At 38.9% G+C, this 23,330-nt stretch overlaps 1 protein-coding gene across 2 annotated transcripts in view; it reads right to left on the reverse strand.

Annotated features, from left to right (window-relative positions):
- Positions 1 to 23,330, reverse strand: part of Itfg1 (integrin alpha FG-GAP repeat containing 1) — a 164,019-nt gene that overhangs the window by 68,759 nt on the left and 71,930 nt on the right. For both annotated transcript variants that reach the window (XM_055621223.1, XM_055621224.1), the window contains exons 7-8: positions 7,899 to 7,960; positions 4,274 to 4,355 (exon numbers count right to left, since the gene is read on the reverse strand). In XM_055621223.1, the coding sequence (XP_055477198.1) occupies positions 4,274 to 4,355; positions 7,899 to 7,960 (144 nt within the window). The remainder of the gene's footprint in view (positions 1 to 4,273; positions 4,356 to 7,898; positions 7,961 to 23,330) is intronic.

The following is a 23,330-nucleotide window of genomic DNA, read 5'->3' on the forward strand; positions in this document are numbered from 1 at the left end:
TCTATCTATCTATCTATCTATCTATCTATCTATCTATCTATCTATCTATCTATCTATCTGTATAAAAATACATGTATAGCTTAAATGAAAAATGTCACACCTGGGCTGACAATGCTCCCTTCAAGAGTCAAAGACCATCTAAGAAAAACCCCAGCACGAGGCACGGGAAGCCCTCTTTGAGTTGTTGGTCAGAGGTGTTTAAGTGACTCCCCAAATGGCACAGGCTATGGCTGGTGCACTTGGTTACCTCCCCCCAAAGGTGTAAGCCAAGTCCCTATGGCTGAAGACTCCAAGCACTTCAGACACAGGACCCAGAGGTCCCTGCACTGAACTGACCTGAGAGCCTCTTCCCTGAGAACCAGCTTTCATGATACCAGAACCTACTACTCAAGCTTCCAAAGGAGGGAAGCCACCAGCTCTGACACCTGTGAACCACAACAATAAGGAAAACATGAAAATCCTAAGGGTAGGTGCAGTGGTGACATAAATAATTCAACTCATACTTTGGTGGTAACCAACAGCTCTCAAACTGGACCTAAGACTAGCTCAACAAGAAGGAAATCAGGCATGGTGCTAGAAACTTAGCCACCTACGCAGGGTTATTGAAATCATCTAAGTCATCTTAAAGGAGCATCTAAAACTGACACTTCACTAACCAGCTTGATTGCTAATTACATTCTAAATATTTGTTCTTATACCCTCTTGGTGGTATGCATGAGAATGGCCCCCACAGGCTCATATATTTGAATACTTGGTCTCCAGTTGGTGAAAATATTTGGGAAGGATTCAAAGGTGTGGCCTTGTTGGAAGAGGCATTACTTTGAAACCTCAAAGCCCACCCCATTCCCAGATAGTTCTTTCTGCCTCATGGCTGCACATCAAGATGTGACCTTACTTACACTCCAGTGCCATGCCTGCCTGCCAGCTGGCATGTTTTCCACCATGATGGTCATAAACACTAGCCCTCTGAAACAGAAAGCCTTCCAATATTTATTGCATATCGACAATGGTAGGTACAGTGGTATCAGATTTGGTCCTAACAGTAAATGGCACTATGCTTACACTGGTTGATATTTTCCACTCTTTTAATAACCTCATGGATGACAAGGTTTCCTGTTTTAGTAGCCCCTTTAGATAGGATGCCTGGAGATGACAATATGGATGCTTTCAAAGTCATGCCTAGTTCTTGTTAATGATCTGATATCAGATACTGTGAAAATCTGATAAATGAAAATATCAGATTTGGATATATAATGTATATTTATTTATACATTATAAGTTTTGAAGTGATTCCATATTTAGAAAACATTAACATCTTATATAATGTTTAGTTTTTTTCCTTCAGCTACAAAGCTATTTGTTTGTTTATTTATTTTTGAGATAGTCTTGTCTTAGTCAGTGTCCATTGCTGTGAAGAGATACCATAACCAAGGCAACTCTTATAAAAGAAGCAATTAATTGGTGGTTGCTTACAGTTTCAGAAGGTCAGTTCATTTTCATAGTGGCAGGGAGCATAGTGGCATGCATGGCCCTGGAGCAGAGGTTGAGGGCTACATCCTGATCCACAGGCAGAGAGGTAGAGAGACACTGCACTTGGAATGGCTTCTGAAACCTCAAAGCCCGATGGCACACTTCCTTCAACAAGGCCACACCTCCTAAGCTTTGGATCTCCTGCCTCCATTTCTCCAGTGCTAGGATTGTGGGTGTGCACCAATATGCCTGTTTTTTGTGGTGGTGCTGACTGCAGGGCTTTGTGCATATGAGGAAGCCATTCTACCAACTGAGCTAAACTCTCAGCCCAGCTATACAGCTTTCATTGATTTTCATACTACATATGGAATTGGATACATTAGTACATTTTCTCTAAATCTAGTCCTGCATAATTTTTTTGTTGGAAAAATGTACCTTATTTCTGCCAAGTTTTTGTTTTATGTAATTTAGTAAAGAGTAATTTATTTGAAATTCTGTAAGTTGAAATTCTGAGCCTCTGTAGGAAGAAACAAAGCTAACAACATTTAAAGGACAAATACATGAAATGCAATATGATATAAAACCTATCTTCCAGAGCTGGGCATGGCAGTATGGACCTGTAATCTAAACACTTGGAAGGCAGAGGCAAGAAGGTTATGGAAGTTTGAAGCCATATATAGCAAGCTCCACATATAAAATAAAACAAAAAAGTGCCTTCTAGAAGATACATATTCCACAGTGACTACTGCTAACTTATTTACAGGTGGTAAACTTCTAGGTATGAGCCTAAGACACAGCACTTTACCCAGCACCCACTGGCAGCCGTTACTTCCTAGGTGATATTTACAGCTCAGTTAGTGTCCTGCATTCTACAAATGGTAACTTTGGTAAGATTAATACATCTCCAGACTATAAATTCTTCCTTACCATCTTCTGGTGTCACATGGTCCTGTCTGCCAGTGGCTCCTGATCACCTTTACCTTTCCTTCCATCCTTTGTCTCTGTTACTTTACATTTTATGCCTTCCTTGGAAGGTTCATTTAACTCATCTTTGGATGCTGAGAGCATTCTCCAACCTTCTTTGGGTTTATTTCTCTGCTCAGACTACTAAATATTCCAGCTTTGTTTCTACCCACTTGATGAATGTGATATAAATATGCAATCTAGCTTTATTTTATTATTTACATGTCTTTATGAATTGTATCATTGTTCTTCTTTAAGTCACTCAGAATAAATTTATTTTACTTTTTAAGAGGGTTGGTGGGTTGCCTCATTGATCCAGAGTGCTTGTTGTTCTTGCAAAGAACTGGGGTTCCATTCCCAGCACCAATATGGTAGCCTACAACTATCTGTAGCTCTAGTTTCAGGCAATCTGGCAGCACCCTCTGACTGCCCCAGGCACCAGTCATACATGTAGTGTATATACATGCATGAGGAAAAAACAATCATGTAAATAAACCAAACAACCCTAAAAACAAATTAAAAGCAATTTTACTTTTAGTCTGTTCTAGTGTTCTAACAACAGGCTGCCTTACTGCTGCTTCCTTTGTTTCTTGCACCTGCCTCTTCCTTTATTCATGTGACTACAACTCCATCCTTGACTGGTTTCTGTCTCTAAAAACAAGTGTCCTAAAACTGAGTAAGGCTGCCCCTCTTCTGACAGAAAACTGAAGGCACCTCACAAACACCAATAGTCTCCCCAAAGCCCAGGACGCACAGATAACCAATAGGTTCCCCCAAGCCAGAGAAGCATTTCCTTATGTACATCCTACTAGAGCAGCGGTTCTCAACCTTCCTAATGCTGAGACCCTTTAATACAGTTCCTCATGTTGTGCTGACCCCAACCATAAAATTATTTTTGTTGCTACTTCATCACCATAATTTTGCTACTTTTATGAATTGTAATGTAAACATCCATGGTCTTAGGCAACTCCTGTGAAAGGGTTGCTCAACCCCCAATGGGGTCGGGACCTGTTCAACGTTATTCCTGGAAGTTAATATATAAAGATAGTTTTAACCAAGAACTCTTCAAAACTGTTCTAGTATTTTCCACAAATTCTACAGACTAAAACCAGTCTTTGCTTATCTGTAATTATTTTGATAACCCAAAGTGCTTAGTCAACTGGTAAACTGGTGTGCTTCCTGGCCACTAACCACACCGTGTATATGCCACCATAGCCTTCAGCCAAACTTCAAGGTGTCTCTGAGTCCATCCAGTGCAAGTTCCGACTGACAGCCACGTGACAGTTTTCACTGCTATTATCCCATAGTGAGAAAAGACCTACAGTCTTACATGCTGTAATTGTTTTCATTTTGTCCTTGTATTTATTTTTGGGATGTTTATCCTTTATCTTCCCACTTACACTAGGATTGTTTAAAGACAAGGACATTACTTCTAAATTTTCAGCTTTATTACACTGTTTTCAGTACAGCAATTTAAGAGGTCTTAATTTTTGCATTTAATTGTAAGAGTTAGTAATCCTGTAAAAATTAAATGACTTTTTATAATGGATTTTTTTCCCACATAACTGAAGATAGAATCAAGTTTACACAAACTAAAAAATTATGTGACAAAAATTCTCACAAATATTTTGTTTGAAAAATCTTACTGGGTAATAAATCCTTACTTCAGTTATCTTCTTCTTTCATTCTACAGCTTGTTCACTAGTGATCTAACTACAAACCACTTAAGAGAAAACAGGGGAAGCAGAAATAAGATAACCCATTCTTTTGATAATTTCTTGCCACTGTTGTGTTTTGATTCTGTGGATGTAGGGCCACTGAGAGGCAAGACCAATCTTACCAAAGTCTGCAAACGCTGACTGTCCAACCACCACCAGGTTTTTAGGCTTTTCAAAGACACTACGGAGAGAGAAGTTTCCACCCTGTTAAAGCCAAAAAAATTCTGAATTAAGGCCATCATAACACAGTCATCTGTCAAATAGAAAACTGAACAGAATTATAACTTAACTGTTGTTTTTGCTCTAAAAGCATCTCAACCTCCTATCCACTTCTATTATCAAAGAAGGCAGTGAGTTAAAGACTATGCATATGTGATGTGCTTGTTCTCTGAAATTGTCCCAAGAAGCTTGCTACCCTTGTACTCCAGCTCCACATCTCTAAGTTCTGGGAAAGACTCTTGTAAATTATGTTCTTTTTTTTTTCCCCCTGTATTAGTTATTTTTTTTAACCCTTTCTATTTCTGAGTAGGTTATTAGAACAAAACACAAGTTACCATTACATTAAGAGCTATCTTACCTTCTCATAGCTAATCCTCTTTATCCATTCCCAACACTTACTTAAAGGAATTCATCTTTTCCCTAGGTTCCTGGGAATCTACTCCCTGGTTTTCCTTATCAAACCATCTAACATGGAGCAGTAGCTATGGTAACTGAGGCAACAAAACCTCTATTCATCTTCCTCAGTCTGAAATCACTCGACAATTCTTAATAGATTTTTAAAGATCAAATTACCTACTTTAGAAGTTGAGATCATTCTAATCTTGTCTAAATTAGTTTTTATAATCTTACTTTCCTAAATTTCTTTCATTATCTGTATCAAATTGGCTCTCCTACTCTCTGAGTGCATTTGGTGATTTTGTACATTTCCCCACTCTGACTATCCATCATTAAAATTCTATCAGCCATTTCAAATGTCAAATCTTTCTTGAAGCCTTTACTGCTAATCCTGGGTAGAACAGAGAGAAACATCTGTTCTCCAATTTTGGTTTCTGTTATATAAGGTTCATATCTCTCATCATATCTCCTATTGGCATATCAATCTTGGCCACCCTCCTGGCCCACACATCTGGATTTCTCAGAGCTTGATCACTGAGCTGAGCATGCATAACGCCCTAGAAAGATATGTTGTAGCTCTGATGTTCTACTAGTTAATGTGGTTTTATACATTTAAGATTCTATTTGGTCAGTTGTTACATTATTGCAAACATTAGTCTTTCACTGAAAATGGCCAGCTATTTTGTAAATACTGTTATATGACTGAGTTAACTTTAAATATATATTGTCCCTCATTTATATTACTAACATACTCAGTGTTACTGTGAGTTTTGACATAGTCTCTCTTTGCCATAACTTTTGTTAGGCTCTTTTAAGAATTCTACTAAGCCTAAACTTGGCCTTTAATCTCCACCCTTATAGAATTATAAAACTGCAACTAAATGAGCTTAGAAGGAATGCTTTTTGTTCAGTTAACTACTAGCTCTGGCTTGATAGCTGAGTTTAGACAAAGATAATTCTTTCTTCTTAGTAACTTGTTTTGTCCTTTGACTTTAAATTAAATTTTTTACTTTTTTTGTTGTTGTATTGTAGTTGAGACCAATCCCTATTTCAAATCCCATCATAAACAGTCTCCCTAAATCAAACTTGTCTTACTGTATTTAGTAAGTATATAATGAAAACAATTTCTTTTGTTTTTGAAAAACATTTAAAATTTTTATGTATGGATTTTCTGCCTGCATGTATGTCTGTGTATCACATGTATGCAGTATCTGTGGAGGCCAGAAGACAGCACTGGCTCCTTAGGACTAGACTTGTGAGCCACCATGGGGGGTTTTGAGACTTGAACTCAAACCCAGGGCCCTTTGAAGAACAGCTAGTACTCTTAACTGCTGAGTGATCTCTCTAGCCCCCTGTTTGTTTTATTTTTTTATTTGTGCTTAAGACAGTTTTCATTATGTAGCATTGCTTGTCCTGGAACTTGCCATGTACAGCACACTGGCTTTAACTCAACTATGTCTCAGCCTCCTAAGTGCTAGGATTAAAGATGTGTGTCACCATGCCTAGCTTTTAATCTATGTGCTTGAATAACTTTTGCTTCAATGCTTAGTCATTGATCCTGCCACTTTATAAAACAATTCAGTTTTTTTTTTTTAAATAAAAAGATTTGTTTTCTTCAAAGGAAAGCATTTGTGTTCTTCAAAGGAAAAAAATATTAAAGGAAAAAAGATCTCAATCAAGAATCTGTAGTCTTTGTGAACATTGTTTTGCTATGCTTGATCACCCATAAATCAGTCTGGGATGAGAGGATCTTGTGCATGTAAAAGTGTTTCATAATCTTATATACAAATTCTGCTTATTTGTATTGAGGCTTGTCCCTCTCATCCCTGGTATAAACTAATCAAACAGGAATTTTGTGCTCTAAGCTAAAAATTTACTTGAGGTAGCAATGCAAGTCCATCGCCAAGCAACTGCTCTCTAGCAGTTGAAGTCTTTGTGTCAGCTATAAAACATTTAACAAGATTTATGTCTTCAGAAACAAAAATGCAGTTACATTTTAAAAACATAGGATACAAAACAAGATTAGTCTTTTTACTTCAATATTTTCCTCATTTTTCCTTGCCCCATTAAAAAACCAACTGCTGTCATTTAGAGGCTCTGATCTTGTTTATACCAAAATCTTATTTCTTGAGTCATGAATCATGAAAAATATCACTGTCCCTGTTATAAGAAATGACTTCCCACTTGTTTGTGTATACATTTGTTAGAACTGATTATTTAATATCAGAATTTTTACAAAATCTGTAGGGGCATGGTTTAATTTGGACTGAATAAAAGATAACCAGATAAGCAGGATTAATTAGGGGTGAAATCTAAAGATCAGTGAGTGCGCTTCCTTCTCAAGCATTCTACAGAGCAGACAATGAGCCCATTCTGCATGAGAAAAGAGACTTTCATGCTTGACTAATATGTGAGAGATGTCACTGAGTTGGCTACTTTTACTGGCCTTGAATTCTGCTTTCTATTAAGCAGCCTGGAATTGAGCTTTGATATTTCTGATGGTTTCCTCTTCATTAAGTTATCTTTTATATGACCTATATCAAGCTAAAAATCAAATCATGATGTGCCTTGACATTTTTTTTATTAACTATTAAAAAAGAAGAAAACTTACTGGGAAAGGCTCCTAATCTCCGTCAACCTGGCAATAAACTTAATGTCATTTGTTTTTAATTATTCCTTTAAAAATTAATTAATTCTGTTGTTGACATAAATGTTTATAACGTATTTTTATTACGCCTCCCCCATTCTCTTATCTCTCCCAATTATTTATTTCTTCATGTAATTATATAAGCCTAAATAAAGGTGAGGAGAAAAAAAAAATTACTTTTTTAAACAAGTTCATGAATCACCAAGCTGAAAAAGTAAATGTCAGTATCCTCCTTCATTGCTGACAGCCCAGCAGGGTCTGCTCACATCCCCTTAGAGCAGGCTCATTGCTTTAATTGGCAGTCATGCCTGAGACCCTTCGAGGACCTGAAACTTAACAAGTCACTCTCTTCAGCATTCAGCAGTGTGCATGAAGCAAGGCAACAAAGGCTCTTCATGTTGTTCTGTTTATTACTGAACGATCACAGTTGTGTGCTCTTATGGAAAGTGAGAATATAAAAATGCTTCAGAGAAATTATTTCTTACCAAATTTTCCCATATCTCAAACTGGAAGGAATTAGAGGCAGACAATGTCGTGAGGAATAAATCTAGAAGGAAAACAAATGGAGATGTAAATTATTGTAGCCATACTGATATTATATTTAAAAGCAGGAAGAAGTGGGATACACAGGATGATTATTAATATATTTCTACCTAAACATAAATTGTTTGATCACATTTTAATAGGTTTGATCAAATTTTTTAAAAAAGCAGATGACCCTGAATTAGAAGAATTAAAGAAAACGTACTTTTCATTGATAAGGGCATATTTGCAATAAGACCTTCAAAAGCAATATGTATTTTCAGAAATAATTAACTTTCCAGTTTTTTTTTTCTTTTCCTTTTTTGGTAGTGATGGGATGGAACTCAGGTTCTTACATGTCAGTCAAACATACCATCTCTTACCTACAAGTGTCATCCTAGCTTTTGAAATTATATATTTAAATTTTTTTATTTTATCTTTTAATTCTTTGGTTTTTTGAAAAAGAGTCTCTCTATGTAGCCCTGACTATCCTGGTATTTACTACGTCAGCCAGGCTGGCCTTGAACTCACAGAGATTTGCCTAACTCTGCCTTCTGAATGCTATGATTAAAGTGATCAAAAATCTGGCAAGTGAGTCTTTGTCTGATGCAGTCTCAACTTCCCTTACTTGAGGACCCACATGAAGCCTAAGCTGTCCATCGGCTACATCTGTGTAGGGGGCATAGGTCCAGACCATGCACGGTCCTTGGTTGATGCTTCAGTCTCAGCAAGCTCCTCTGGGACCTGGTTAGTTGGCTCTGTTGGTCTTGTGGAGCTCTTATCACTTCCAGGTCCTTTTCTCTTTCCTCCTACTTTTCTACAGGGCTCCCTAAGCCTCGCCCAATGTTTGGCTGTGACTCTAGGCATCTACTCTGAGGTGCTGCTGGGTAGAGCCTCCCAGAGGACAACTCTGATAAGCTGTCTGCAAGCTTAGCAGAGTATAGTTCACACTGTCAGTGGTTGGCGCTTTTCCATAGGTGGGTCTTCGGTTGGACCAGGCATTGGTTGGACATTCCCTTAATCTCTGCTCTATCTTATTCTTTGCAAATCTTGCAGGCAGGGTAAACTTTGAGGTAGAAGATTTCATGGGTGGATTGGTGACCCCTTCTTCTACAAGGAGACTAGTCTAGTTAGAGAATCTCCTCTTCAGTCTCTATGGCCTCTGCTACTAGGAGTCTCTGCTTGAGTTCCCCTCATATTCTCCCAGGAGCTTATCCTGACTTAGGTCTCCATCGTGTCATAGAGATGGCCCTACCCTCCGTTTCTATTTTCTCTATAGGTCTTCTGTCCTTTTGCTCTTGCTCTCTCAAGGTCTGATTAGAAATCTCTCTGCACCACTTCTCCTACCTTGTTCTCTCTCTTTAACTACTACCTCTGTCAGTTCTATTTCCCCTTCTGGATGAGATTTATGCATCCTCCCTTGGATCTTCCTTGTTACTTATCTTCTTTAGTGATTGACATGGGAGGAACCAGTCCATTGAGGGTTCTACCTATCTGGGCTGGTGGTCTTGGTGCTATAAGAAAGCAGGTTGGGCAAGGCACGAAGTTGAAGCCTGTAAGCAGCATAGCACTGCTCCATGGCTTCTGTATCAGCTCCTGCATCAGGTGTATATGTACATATATAAATATTAGAATAATTCTTCAACAGGGAGAAACCTGGTAACTCTGATGGGTTATGGATCAACCCTGTAGGCAGACCTAAACAAATGTACATATGAAAAACACTAAATGGATTCAGAAGGCTGTATTTATATATACATATATGTGTGCACGTGTATACACATACATATAAATAAATAGATAAGTAAATAAATAAATAGATCATAAATTTGAAAGATGGTGACGGAGACATGACAAGAGTTGGAAAGAAGAAAAGAAGGGGTAGGAATAATGTAAACACAATTCTCATATATGAAATTCTAAAGGATAATAAAAATTAAAACAACATTAGATCTACAGGATGGTTCAGTGGCTAAAGATGCTGGGCACAAAGCTTGATAGCTTGAGTTTGATTTAAAGACCACACATGGTAGAAGCAGCTGACTCTAAAAAATTGTTCTCTGACCTCCACAGGGCTATACTTCCCCACCTCAACACATACATAATAATGTAATAAAAAGCTTAGTTAACAAAGATTTACTCTCTCTGATGGGTAAGAGTAAGTCATATGATCGACTGAAAGGAAATACACCTAAGATAATGCTGATGGATGCTCCCAAATCACCTCCTAGGAATGAAAGATTTCCCTGATGAGCTGCTGGAAATAACCACAATTAGCCAGCCCTAAGTAGTCAGTCTTTGAAAGAGGGAATGAGAAGCCCACATTCAATAACCTGTCAATACAGTGTCAAAGGACAGATCCACAACAACTCAGGATAACCCTGGGGGTCACCGATTCCATGTTCATAGTTTGCTTAAAATTTTGATCCCACCAACTCTGGTTCCTTTCCCTCTCATCCATTCATTAACAGAATACTTCTTAAAACTATACATAGGAGCCTCTCAGAGTCTGTTTCCCAGGTAACCAAACCAACAGCAATTGCTATTCAAAGTAACTGGAAAAAGCAGATGAGAATGTGGACTTGGACAACCTAATGTGCCAACAGAACAGTTAGACCAGCAAAGATAATCTCTTGTTGTTATGAGATAGTATTCTGGTGTCTAATATTTCAAGCTTTTACATGAATATGGGCAAAATTCAAATTATAAGAATGGTGCATTCAACAGCTATGGCTATGCCAATTGACAATTGTGACAATGTGACAAGAAAGTCACAATAGCTAGGTATGGTTGGTTAGAAATTAAATAAATGTGGATGACTCCTTGATGGGTACATAGAGGCAGTTAGTGGACAGCTCCTTCAGAAGAACTCAAACAACTGAACAGCAAGCAGAATTTCAAGGTGAGTGGCTAAAGGAAGGCCAGTTTTCAACAAGGGAGACCCAGGGACCTGGGGTGACAACATGGAAAGAGGAACAGACTACCACTCAGGTGTTCTATCTGGAGTGATTTAACAGTGGAAAGGGTAAATGAGACAGTCCTAGTAGATGCTATTGGTCAGAATGCCAGCAGCCTTAGCCACTGGAGAACTGTGGAGCTCTTTCAATCAGAGGAGTTGCCTGGAGTTGGCACAGTAGCTTTGCTTTAAATAAAGAACTTGTATTGGGAGTTCCCGGTGCCCAGGTCCACACTGTTGCAACATGGTGCCATATTGAGAACTAAACCATTGGAAGAGTTCACAGTATCCTAAAGGACAAACATCACACACACACACACACCCCCACACCCACACACACACACACACACACACAGAATCACACAAAACTTTGGAAGCCCAAACACATATCAAACCACTTGTATAAAAAGGCTGTCAACTCACAAACTCAATTGGACTCCGTAGTTCAATTATGACCCTAGTATACAAGTTCATGCAGCGTCTTCCACTATAGGAGGCAGGCTTTTCAGTATAGTAGGGGATACTGATCCAGCCCTGAAAACCAAGGGACTTGGCTCTGCTCTCTAACTGCCTGCTTCTGCTGTGTGCTATCAGTAGTCTGTAACTCCAATGTCCTCTATACCTGGCCATTGTTGGTGTGTGGCCCTGTGAAGCACATGCCATCACTTCTAAGAGTGGACCTCCTGTGTTGTATACTTCTGGCTACCGTATTGAAGAAGAAGCAAACGGGCTGCTTTAATCTCACTGAATAGGAGAAAAAATAGAAATGGAGGGAGGGAACTTGGAGGGGGTGGAGAGAGGAACAGGAGGGATCTAGTTGGGGTAGGATGGAAGGAGAGAGTACTGGGAGAGAACAGGAATCAGTATGTTGGGTGGGGGGGCATCTCTGGGATGAGCTAGTAACCCAGGAAACTGGAAACTACCAGAAATCTATGAGACGGATCCTACTAAGACTCCTAGTAATAGGCATCTGAAACTTGAACCTTCCATCTCCAGCATCCAGAAAAGACTTCCGAAGGAGGGACTGGGACACCAACCCAGGTACAAAACCTTCCACACACAATCTGTCCTGCCTACAAGAGGTGCAGGGGTAAAGATGGAGCAGAAATTGAGAGAAAGGTTAACCAATGACTGGCCCAGCTTGAGACCCATGCCATGAGAGTGAGCCCACCCCTGATACAATTAATGATATTCTGCTATTACTTGCAGACAGGAAACTAGCATAACTGTCACCGGAGAGGCATCACCCAGCAACTGACGGAAACAGATTCAGAGAGCCACAGCCAAACACTAGGCGAAGCTTACGGACTCCTGTGGAAAAGGGGAAGGATTGAAGGGGCCAGAGAGGTCAAGGACACCATAAGAAAACCTACAGAATCAACTAACCTGGGCCCATAGGGAGCCCACAGAGTCCAAGCGGGGATGCTTTAATCTCACTGAGTAGGGGAAACAGAAGAGACATCAGAAGTAGATGGAGGGAGGGAATTGGGTAGAAGAGAGGGTAGGGAGGGGAACAAAGGTGAGGTTTCAATGTGGGGAGAACCCGGGGGGGGGTTGGTTTGTAGACAACAAAAATCTGTTTGTGGGGGATCGCTGGGAGAAGCTGGAGACCTGGAATGGGAGAGGCTCCTGGGAATCTAGGGGGGTGACTGTAGCAACTGGAGATATGGAGCCTGAAGTGCCACCTCTTGTAGCCAGGTGGGATACCCAGCAGAGGGAAGGGGGCACTAACTCAATCACACAACTTTTGACCCAAAATTTGTCCTTCCTACAAAATGTGCAGGGATAAAGATAGAGCAGAGATTGAGGGACTGGCCAACCAAGGACTGCCCCAATTTGAGACCTACCCCATGGGAGAGAGCCAACCTCTGACAGTATTAATGATACTCTGCTATGCTTGCTGACAGAAGCCTAGCATAACTGTGTTCTGGGAGGCTTCATCTAGCACCTGATGGAAACAGACGCAGAGACCCACAGCAAAAGGGGAGCAGGGGCTGCCTCTGTCATGAATTCGGTTGCCTGCTGTTTGATCACTTGCCCCTGGCAATGTGGTCTTGCCAGGCTATGGGGGAAGAGGACCCAGGCAATCCTGATGAGACTTGATAAGCTATGGGCAGATGGCAGGGAAGGAGAACTCCCCCTTTCAGTGGACTAGGGGAAGGAGATGGGGGGAACATGGAAAGAGGGTATAAGTGGGTGGAGCTGAGGTAGGGGGCTTCAATTGGAATACATAATGAATAAATTATAAAATAAAATAAAAAATAAAAAGAAAAGATACATTTGCTAGTGAAAGGGAAACCCAAAGTGAAGCTCCATAGCTTCAGAACAGCTGCTCTTACTGTATAGAAATTCACTGACAAATATAGACGTTGACTCTAGCCAATCTCACTGTGTGATTTTCTTTTATTTGGAAGTTCTTTACTATAAATTCTTAACGATGAAAAATAAAATACAATTGACTCACAGGTCAAAATGGCAGTTAGGCTAGGTGCTGCAGTGTCAAGAAAGTGGCTGGAAAGTTTTTGAAAATAGTCTCATAATGCTGCAGGATTGAATAAACGGGAATTAATATGAGATGATATAGATGAGAGTGAAGATGTAAAGGAAGCCATAAGAAGGCTTCCTGAGGATCTTTACAATGACAGAATGTTTCGCAGTAAGAGAGCTCTGGACTTGGCCATGACACATCTGATCTTGTTTGAGGAGCAGTAGACAACATATGAGCACAAATTCTACCTTGAACCGCATCTGAAAGGGTTATTTAGGAAAGAAAAGAAAGAGAAGAATGGGCAAGAAATAATCCTGAAGTTAAGATCTGTAAGTGTGCCTGGTCTCAGCATATTTTTTATGAAGTTGTTTCAACCTGAGTCACAATTTAAGAATTATTTGCTCTGCAGATGCCACACTTTAAGCAAGTATCTATTGTAAGAATAAAATAGGTAAAAGAAAATCAATGTCAACTGAAAGTAAGTTATTCCTAAAGTCACACATTTTAATCAATAAGATAAATGCTCTAAAATTTCTGAGTAGAGGGCTGGAATAATGGCTCAGAGGATAAAGCTGCTTGTGGCTAAGCCTGAGTACCTCAGTTCAATTCCTGGGACTAACATGGTGGCAGGAGAGAACCGACTCCTACTAGTATTCCTGTGACGTCCACAGGCATGCTGTGGCACTCAGTGGCCCCCTTCCCCATCCAATAATAATAAATGCTTAAAATATTTATGAGCAGAGGCTGTCAGTCTCGGTAATAATTGTTGGAATAAACTGCAAATCACAATATAATGGATTTTTAAGGTTAGCAGTTTATTCTTGTAAATCCACAGAAAGCACAGTTAAAAATATGAAATAAGTTTTGTTGTTGCAGTTTACCGTTTTTATGAGACATGGTTTCATATAGCACAGGTTGGCCTTGAACTGAAAAAGTAGCAAAGGATGAGTAAGCAGACCTGTAGCTAGTACTCACCCAGGGCAGAAACTTATTTGATCTATTTATCCGCTCACAGTTCCCTGTCTACGTACCAGCAAGGAGCTTTTTACTGGACACAATGACAGTGGCCTTAAGGAAACACTGTGTTTTCAGACACTATCACATTTATGCTGAACTTAAAGTATTATGATAAAATATTTGCAAGGTGATACATCCTGATGACTTGGAGAAGGTAAGGCAAAGTATGATCCATCCTGGGCTTCCTCGCTGGCTGTGAAATGATGTGCTTGCAGTAAATGATCTTTATATTTTCTTTTTTTGCATGCCATATTGACCTACCCATCCAACATCTTTAAGTAGCTCCCAAATGTTTGGCACTCAAAGAGGTTATCAGAGAGGTAAACACAGATGAAGAATGTCCCTTGTGTTTGAGGAGATCTTCTTAGAGGAGTCAGATGTACAAACTGGCAAATATTATGTAGTAATGGCTCTGCCAGAATTATGAACAGGCTCTATTCATTAGTGCACTCTCTGCTTGGATGAATTTGGGAATGGCATCAAGGTGATGCTTACATTGGTCAGAAATGTGTCGGTACACAGTGTCACATTCAGTTTTTATTAGGATCCTAGAATGTGAACTTAAGTTCTCATGCTTACACAGAAAGCATTTTACCCACTGAGCTTTCCCCTAGTCTTAGAAATATACTATTGTCAATGAAATGCCTAAATTATCAATGTATGAACTCTTACAATTTTAAAGTTTTAATTTTAACATACAGAAGTTAAAAACAAATAATCAAATCAAGGAACTGTGGATCAAAACACTTCTAAAAATATGAGACATATTATCTAGCAAGGCCCCAAACCAAACCATAGAACTGAGCTTATTTTATTAATATGGTAGGCATTCTACATACACTTGATATTTATAAAAACTGTACATTTCAAAGCTTTGAAATCTAACGTTTACTAAAATTTGGTATTTTATTTAGCATGATGGCTTTTGACTTATGTATTTCGAAATTTCTCATTTGAAAATATAGCTATTTATCTTTAAATAAAAACAGGGATAACATTGATAAAAAATGAGATGTTAGGGGTGGCAAGATGGTTCAGAAAGTGAAACTGCTTGTTGCTTAAGTATGAGTTCCACCCCTGAAACCCAAGTTAAAAAACAAAAACAAACAAACAAACAAACAAACAAAACACAACTGAATACAGTAGTGTACAACTTAATCCCAGTACTTCTATAGTAAAATGGGTAATCCCAACACTCTATGGGAGATGAAGACAAAATACCTTAGGCTGACCAGGCAGCTAGCCTAGAATATGTATCATGGTAGAAACAACAATAGAGACCCTATACCCGTAAGGTGGAAGTCAAGAACTGACTCCTGAAGGTTTTCTTCTGATTTCCACACACACCTGCCACCCCAGCCACACATGCAAACACGTGTACTTATACACAAACATGCATTAATGTGCTCACATGCACCCTGTGTACAATACAACACATATAGATTCACACATCCAACCACCCCACACGTACATACAGAAGCACATAATTAACACTGAAATATCTTTTTAAAATTCAATTTAATTAGGTATATTAAACAATTTAAATAACAATCCTAATTTAAAGATAAATTTACAACTTGTAAACCTTATAGTTACTTACCATTTTTATTAACTCTTTTCCTACCTATTTAATAGCAAAATGATACTTATAAATTAGGATAAAAGTATTCACTTCAGTACAAGATTTTTCTTTTAAGTGATAAAGGATCTAAAATGAGAAATAAAATTTTTAGCTATAAAACTTGAAACCTTAATTAAAACACTGTGCCAAAAAATAAGAAATATTGTATCAACCTCGAAAAGGAAGTCATAATGCTGCTTTTTAAATTTCTCATATTAAAATTTATAGAATGGATAACATAACAGAATAACTCAACTTAGCATCCATCATAAAATCTTTATTCTCAAAACAAAGCAACCAAAACTACTTGCTATGTAACATTAGGATTGACGACTTTTAGTTAGGCAAATGCTTATTAGATGCAAAAGAACCCTTCTCGAATGAGAGGCAATGTCAGAAGCACCACTACCGTCTTGCACTATCCTTGTTGTAGAAAACTGTCTTCTAGATGACAAGGCCATCTTCAAATCTGAGCAGCAGTGGTTACCAACAACCAGACTAAGATGTACAGTTTCAACATCCCCCTATAGACAAAGCTGGGTGAACTCACCTGAGATTTCAGCCCCCCACTCCATCCTGTACTCCTCCCCCTAGCTATATGTAGTCCTGCATGAGACCTCTGGTGGTGCTATAGCATACAAAACATGTGGAAGTCTAAAAAGGGGATTCCTTTTGGAAGGTTGTTACCTCTGCTGTGGTGCAACTTGTCAGTGACATAGCTGTTTGGGAGTTAACACTGCTCCTGTAAGTAATTCCTCCCCCATGCTCTTGTAAGCCCAATAAACTCATTGTTCCCTAGGCTGGACTTGGATAGAATCAGATTCTTGTTCGTTAGTGCCTGATCTGAGATGAATAGATGTTTATTCATTTCTCTTCAGAATAAGGAACATGACCACTTATTTGTAAAACAGTGGTGTCATTCAGAAGGGCATCTTCATGACTCAATATTATGCCATCAAGGAAAGGCAGGCTGCAACACAGACAACTACAAAGCTGTGCTTTAAGAAAAGCTCACATGATCCAAAAGAACATGTGGAGAAATTCAAGCTTAAGTGTGTGCTCACAGAAAATAGAGATTTGGTGGGAACAAAGCAGAGTATCAGTATACCCAGACCACAGACCAGCTAGTTTACCAAGAAAGAAACATTTAAATAACAACAACAAAGGAATCCACACACAGTCATTAAACTATGGAGCAATGTACATACACACCTAATGCATTGCCAGAAACAACAGAATAGGCATCCCAGAATACTGAATAGATATCCAGAGACAGCCTCTGAGGAACGGCATCACCAGTTTTACATTATAAGGAAAACATTTTATGCCAAAGGTAGCCCAGTGTGTGGCACAAGCAAACAACAGTAACAAGCTTACGGGTGGGGTAGATTCAGAGATTTGTTTTACTGCAAAAAGGAGCTGACACCATTCTTTGATGTTCAATTGATGACAGCATTTAAACTTCATCCCTCTTCCACTAGTGCATCGTATGTGTGCAGGTCTGGGTGACACTGGTTGAGGGTCAGCAGGAAGCTCACAAAATGCGACCTAGGCTCTACCTCCAATGCACATACAACCCCTCCATGACAGCCTTATCTCCCTGCCCTTTCAAACTTTCTAGACCAGATAGGAAGACCCATCCTGCTAACCAAAGAGTTTTACTGCCTGACTAATACACAGTTTCAGGCCCTTAGGATCTATGTGGCATTACTTTCAACTTCTGGACCAAAGTTCGAGGGACATATGTCAATAGTTCTTTTGTAAGATGGTCACAATGATAAAAACATCAAATTTCCAAAAAAAGTTGTGAGACATAGAAAAAAAGAAAAAATGTAATCCATAGACACGAAAAAAAAAAAAAAACAACAAAAAGAAACAAAACCTGTGCTACAAAAGTGAATAGATAATCAAAGGTAGCATGTAGAAACTTCAAAGGAGCCATAATAAATGCACTCAAAGTCAAAGCAAAGCATAGCTGTAAACTATGGTGCAAAGCTACCTCAGGAGCCAATTGAACCGACAAAAATACCAGCAACTGTCATGACAGGCTGACAGAATTCATGAAGTTTGAAAAACAGAGGGGGAAGAAGAATGAATAAAATCAATAGGGCCTCAGAGTAAAGTGACGGTGGCATGACGTACAGAAATAAATGTGTAAATTCCTATAGGTATGACGAAAGAAGAAAAATGAAAACATATAATTCAAGAAATAATGGCTGAGAACTTCCTAAATTTGAGGAAAATCAGCACACTTCAGAAGCTCAGTAAATTCTACGTAGGACACAAATATGTCCATATCAAGATAGATCGCAGTAAAAACACCAAAAAGTTAAGAAAGCAAGAAAGTTTTAAAAACAGAAGGAAACCATTAGAACCTACAAATGAGGGTAGGCATGAGGACACAGCACACAAAGGCACTTGCTGCCAAGCCTGATGGATGACCTGAATTTGACACCTGGGACCACGTGGTAAAAGAAAGAACAGATTCATGAAAATTTTCCTCTGACCTCCATACATGAGCCATTGCTGTGTCCCCTCTTCCCAATACATAAATAAACAAACACAATGAAATAAAATTATAAAGGAATTAAAAAATGTAATATTAATTTCCCATTAGAAAAGCAAGAGACCAGAAGACAGTGGATATAAGGCTGCTGTCCAAGACCCTGTGTCTTCATTATCATTACCAAAGGTCCTGTGTCAGGATGGCCACTTTCAAAAATTATGGCAAAGAAGACATCCATTTCTAGGTAATAAAAAACTAAGAGAATTCATAGAAAACTGACTTACTTTATATGAAATACCAATAAATTCTGGTGTGCTAACTTATATCTCAAATCCAAAAACTTAAGAGGCTGAGTTGGAAGGTTTCTTACAAGTTAGAAACCAGCCTGCACTACATTGTGAGACTCAGTCTCACAACAACAACAAAAACAACAAAACTAATGAAATTTGTTCAGAACAAAATTGAATAATTTTGGATTCAAATCCACTTGAAAACACAGTAAGGTAGCTTTATAATTAGAAAAGATAGCAAGAGAAGAAGATAGTTCATGGATAGTGTTTGAGTTCAAATCATCAGATCTCATGTAAAGCCAGTTACAGTGTTTCTAAAGTAAGATGGGAGGCATGGATGGGAGAATCCTTGAAGCTCATGGTTTGAATAAGGTGAAAAAGAGGATGGGTACCTGAAACTGTTGTCCAGTCTCCACAAATACACTATGACATGTGTGATCTACACTCACACACACACACACATACACTAAAACAAAACAGCAAAAGAAGACTTTTTCTTTCCCTTTTTGGTTGTTTTGGGATCAAATCCCATATAAACTAGGCATATGTCCTACCACTACAACCCAAGCTCCAAATGCCTTTTTCAGAAGATATAATTGTGTAAAACAATATGTTTATAATTGCATCAGTTACTTTTCTAGTTGCTGTGACCTAAAACCTAACACCAGCAGTTCAAGAATGGAAAGAGTTCTTTCGGCTTACAGCTGAGAAAATATGGCATTATGGTGTGGAAAGCCTGGTAGTGAGAGCAGATCTGGACCTTAATGGCAGAAGCCTGAGGTGAGTGCTTGTTATGTGGTAATACCCAGGAGGGAGGGAGGGAGGGAGAGGGAGAGGGAGAAGAAGGAGAGCAAGTGCACTAGAGAGATAGAGATAGCAATAGAAGGAACTGTGGCCATGCTGCCTGCAGTCCTCAGACCTCACACTCTCTAGCCAAGCACTACCTAAATGTTAAAATCTCCCGGAAGCTGGGAGCCAAATGTTCAAAGGTTTATGGAGATAATTTTACATTCAACTGAGCCTATAGTATACACTAATATACTATTTTGGCACAATACAACACTAAGAAGAGTAGGACAAGATATATTAGATTAAGGAAATCACAGAAAACAGTAAATTGAATTCACAGAAAAAAAAGAGAAACAAAAATTAAGGTTAATATGTTATTAGTGTATATACAAACTTACATTTCTTTGTGAGTAGTAGACACATAAATATATAAATTAATAATTATACAATTATAGATGAGTATGTAATGGAAGTACTCTATATAATAAAGGAGTAAAGCAGCTATGTAGGAGTAAGATTTCTAGGTCTCAGTGGAATTATGTTAAAGCATATCTGAAGTAGATACTGGTAGGTGCCAATGTGGGAAAGTCTTATTTGGTAAAAGCAACAAGCTGTTACTTTCCTTCAGATAAGTAGTTCTCAGGTGTGCACACTGCAGTGGAGACAAGAGGAGAATTAAATTTCTACAGAGAAGCACATTTCCAGCCCATCTATTCAACTTACTAAATAGATGGTTTGCAAGTGAAATCAATGACAAAAGAAAAACAGATGAATGCTACAATAGAGTAAATCACCTGAAGTAATTCAGAATAAAACCAGGTATTAAAGACAAAAGGGCTGAGAAAGAAATTAGGGAAACAACACCCTTTACAATAGCCACAAAGGACATAGAGTACATTGGTGTGACCCTAACCAAAAAGTCAATGACCTGTATGAAAAAATTTCCAGTCTCTGAAGAAAGAATTAGAAGAAGATATCAGAAGATGGAAAGATCTCCTGTGCTCATGGACTGGCAGGATTAATATAGTAAAAATGGCCATCTTACCAAAAGCAATCTACAGATTCAATGCAATTCCCATCAAATTACCAACACAACTCTTTACAGATCTTGAAAGAAAAATTCTCAACTTCATGTGGAATAACAAAAAACCCAGAATTGCTAAAACAATCCTCTACAATAAAAGATCTTCTGGAGGTATCTCCATCCCTGATCTCAAGCTGTACTATAGAGCAACAATACTAAAAACTGCATGTACTGGCATAGAAACAGACTGGTAGATCAATGGAATCAAATAGAAGACCCTGAAATAAATCCCACAACTTATGGACACCTGACTTTTGACAAAGATGCCAAAACGATTCAATGGAGAAAAGACAGCATCTTCAACAAATGGTGCTGGTCTAACTGGGTGTCTACATGTACAAAAATGCAAATAGATCAATACTTCAAAGACCTCAATATAAAACTAGACACACTAAACCTTTTAGAAGAAAAAGTGGGGAAGAGCCTTGAACTCACTGGCACAGGAGACAACTTCCTGAACAGAACACCAATAGCACAGGCTCTAAGAGAACAATCAATAAACAGGACCTCATGAAACTGAAAAGCTTCTATAAACCAAAGGACACTGTTGTCAGAACAAAAAGACTGCCTACAGATCAGGAAAGGATCTTTACCAACCCTATATCTGACAGAGGGGTAATATCCAGTATTTATAAAGAACTCAAGAAGTTAAACAGCAACATATCAAATAAAAATGGAGTTCAGAGCTAAACAGAAGATTCTCAACAGAGGAATATCGAATGGCTGAAAAAGACTTAAAGAAATTCTCAACATCCTTAGTCATCAGGGAAATGCAAATCAAAACAACCCTGAGATTTCATCTTACACCCATCAGAATGGCCAAGATCAAAAACTCAAGTGACAACACATGCTGGAGAGGTTGTGGAGAAAGGGGAACCCTCCTCCATTGCTGGTGGGAATGTAAACTTGTACAACCACTTTGGAAATCAATCTGGTGCTTTCTCAGACAACTAGGAATAGCACTTCCTCAAGATCCAGACATACCACTCCTAGGCATATATCCAAAAGAGGCTCAAGTACACAATAAGGACATTTGCTCAACCATGTTTGTAGCAGCTTTATTTGTAATAGCCAGAACCTGGAAACAGCCCAGATGCCCCTCAAGTGAGGAATGGATACAGAAATTGTGGTACATCTACACAATGGATTATTTCTCAGCAATAAAAACAAAGAAATCATGAAATTTTCAGGTAAATGGTGGGAACTGGAAAAGATCATCTTGAGTGAGGTATCCCAGAAGCAAAAAGACACACAGGCTACATACTCACTCATAAGTGGATATTAGACATAAAATATAAGATACACCTACTAAAATCTGTACACTTAAGGAAACTAATCAAGAAGGAGGACTCTGGTAAAATGCTCAAACCCCATACAGCAAGGCAAAAAGGATGAATATCAGAAGAAGGAGAAAACAGGGAACAGTACAGGAGCCTGCCAGAGGGCCTCTGAAAGGGTTTACTCTGCAGGGTATCAAAGCAGATACTGAGTCTTATGGCCAACCTTTGGGCAGAATGCAGGGAATTTCATAAAGAAGTAGGAAATAGTAAGCCTTGGAGAGGACAGGAGCTCCACAAGGAGAGCAACAGAACCAAAAAATCTGGGCACAGAGGTCTTTTCTGAGACTGATACTCCAACCAAAAACCATTGATGGAGATAAACTAGACCGCCTGCACAGATGTTGCCCATGGCAGTTCAGTGTCCAAGTGGGTTCCATAGTAATGGGAACTTGGACTGTCTCTGACTAAGGATTAAAGATGTTTTCCTAAAACTAGAACATGAGTCGTGCCATATTTATTTGAACAGTAAGAAGGGATGCTTCCTTAACTGTGTAGAAAACACTGTAGAAAGCAGAAAGAGCATAGTTGGGAATTTTGGTTGTTGATCTGCATGTGAGAGGACAGAACAGAAAGTATAGAGGATAGCACAAAGGTCGAAAGGGCAAGATGGAGTTTTACAGAGCTCAAGTGCATTGATCCCCTCATCAGGAACTAGAAACAACTCAGGAGACAAGGAAGCAGAGAGAAAACAGCAACATATTGGACACACACAGCATCTTGAGAGTTTACCCGGTACAGCACCAGTTTTCAGCAGTCCTACTTTGCCTTTTATAGGATACTGAGAAAAATCTAAAGACTTTTTTGGTTACTACTGGTATTTAAAAAGGAAAAATGAGGGTTGACACTTGCTGCCAAACCCAACAACCTGGGTTCAATGCTTGGGATCCACATAGTGGAACAAAAGAGCTGACTCTGCAAGTCGTCCTCTGACTTCTCTACCCAAACAAAAAAACATGCATCTGAAATTTTGAAAAAGACAAGTTAAGGATGACGCCAAATATTTTACAATCTGCAGACAGCAACATACATTAATGATCCAACTCACACTGTCAATAGTGCTACACCAGAGAGATTTTAAGGCAGAGAGGAAGCATCAGAGTCAGAATGAGGAAAACTAGAGGGTATTCAAGAAAAGGTAGAGTCTGGTTCAGTGGAAGTATACGATACTAGTAGAGATCAAGAGGCAAAACTTGAAAGATGGCCAGGGAATTACAGAAAATGCTGGTGGAGGAACTCGGCCTCTTTTAGGAAATTAAAAGGAGTTAAAATCTCTGAGCAAATGAATATTATAAAATGACTGAGTG

This window comes from Psammomys obesus, unplaced genomic scaffold, assembly GCF_907164565.1.
Source record: "Psammomys obesus unplaced genomic scaffold, mPsaObe1.curated_primary_1811, whole genome shotgun sequence".
NCBI lineage: Eukaryota > Metazoa > Chordata > Mammalia > Rodentia > Muridae > Psammomys > Psammomys obesus.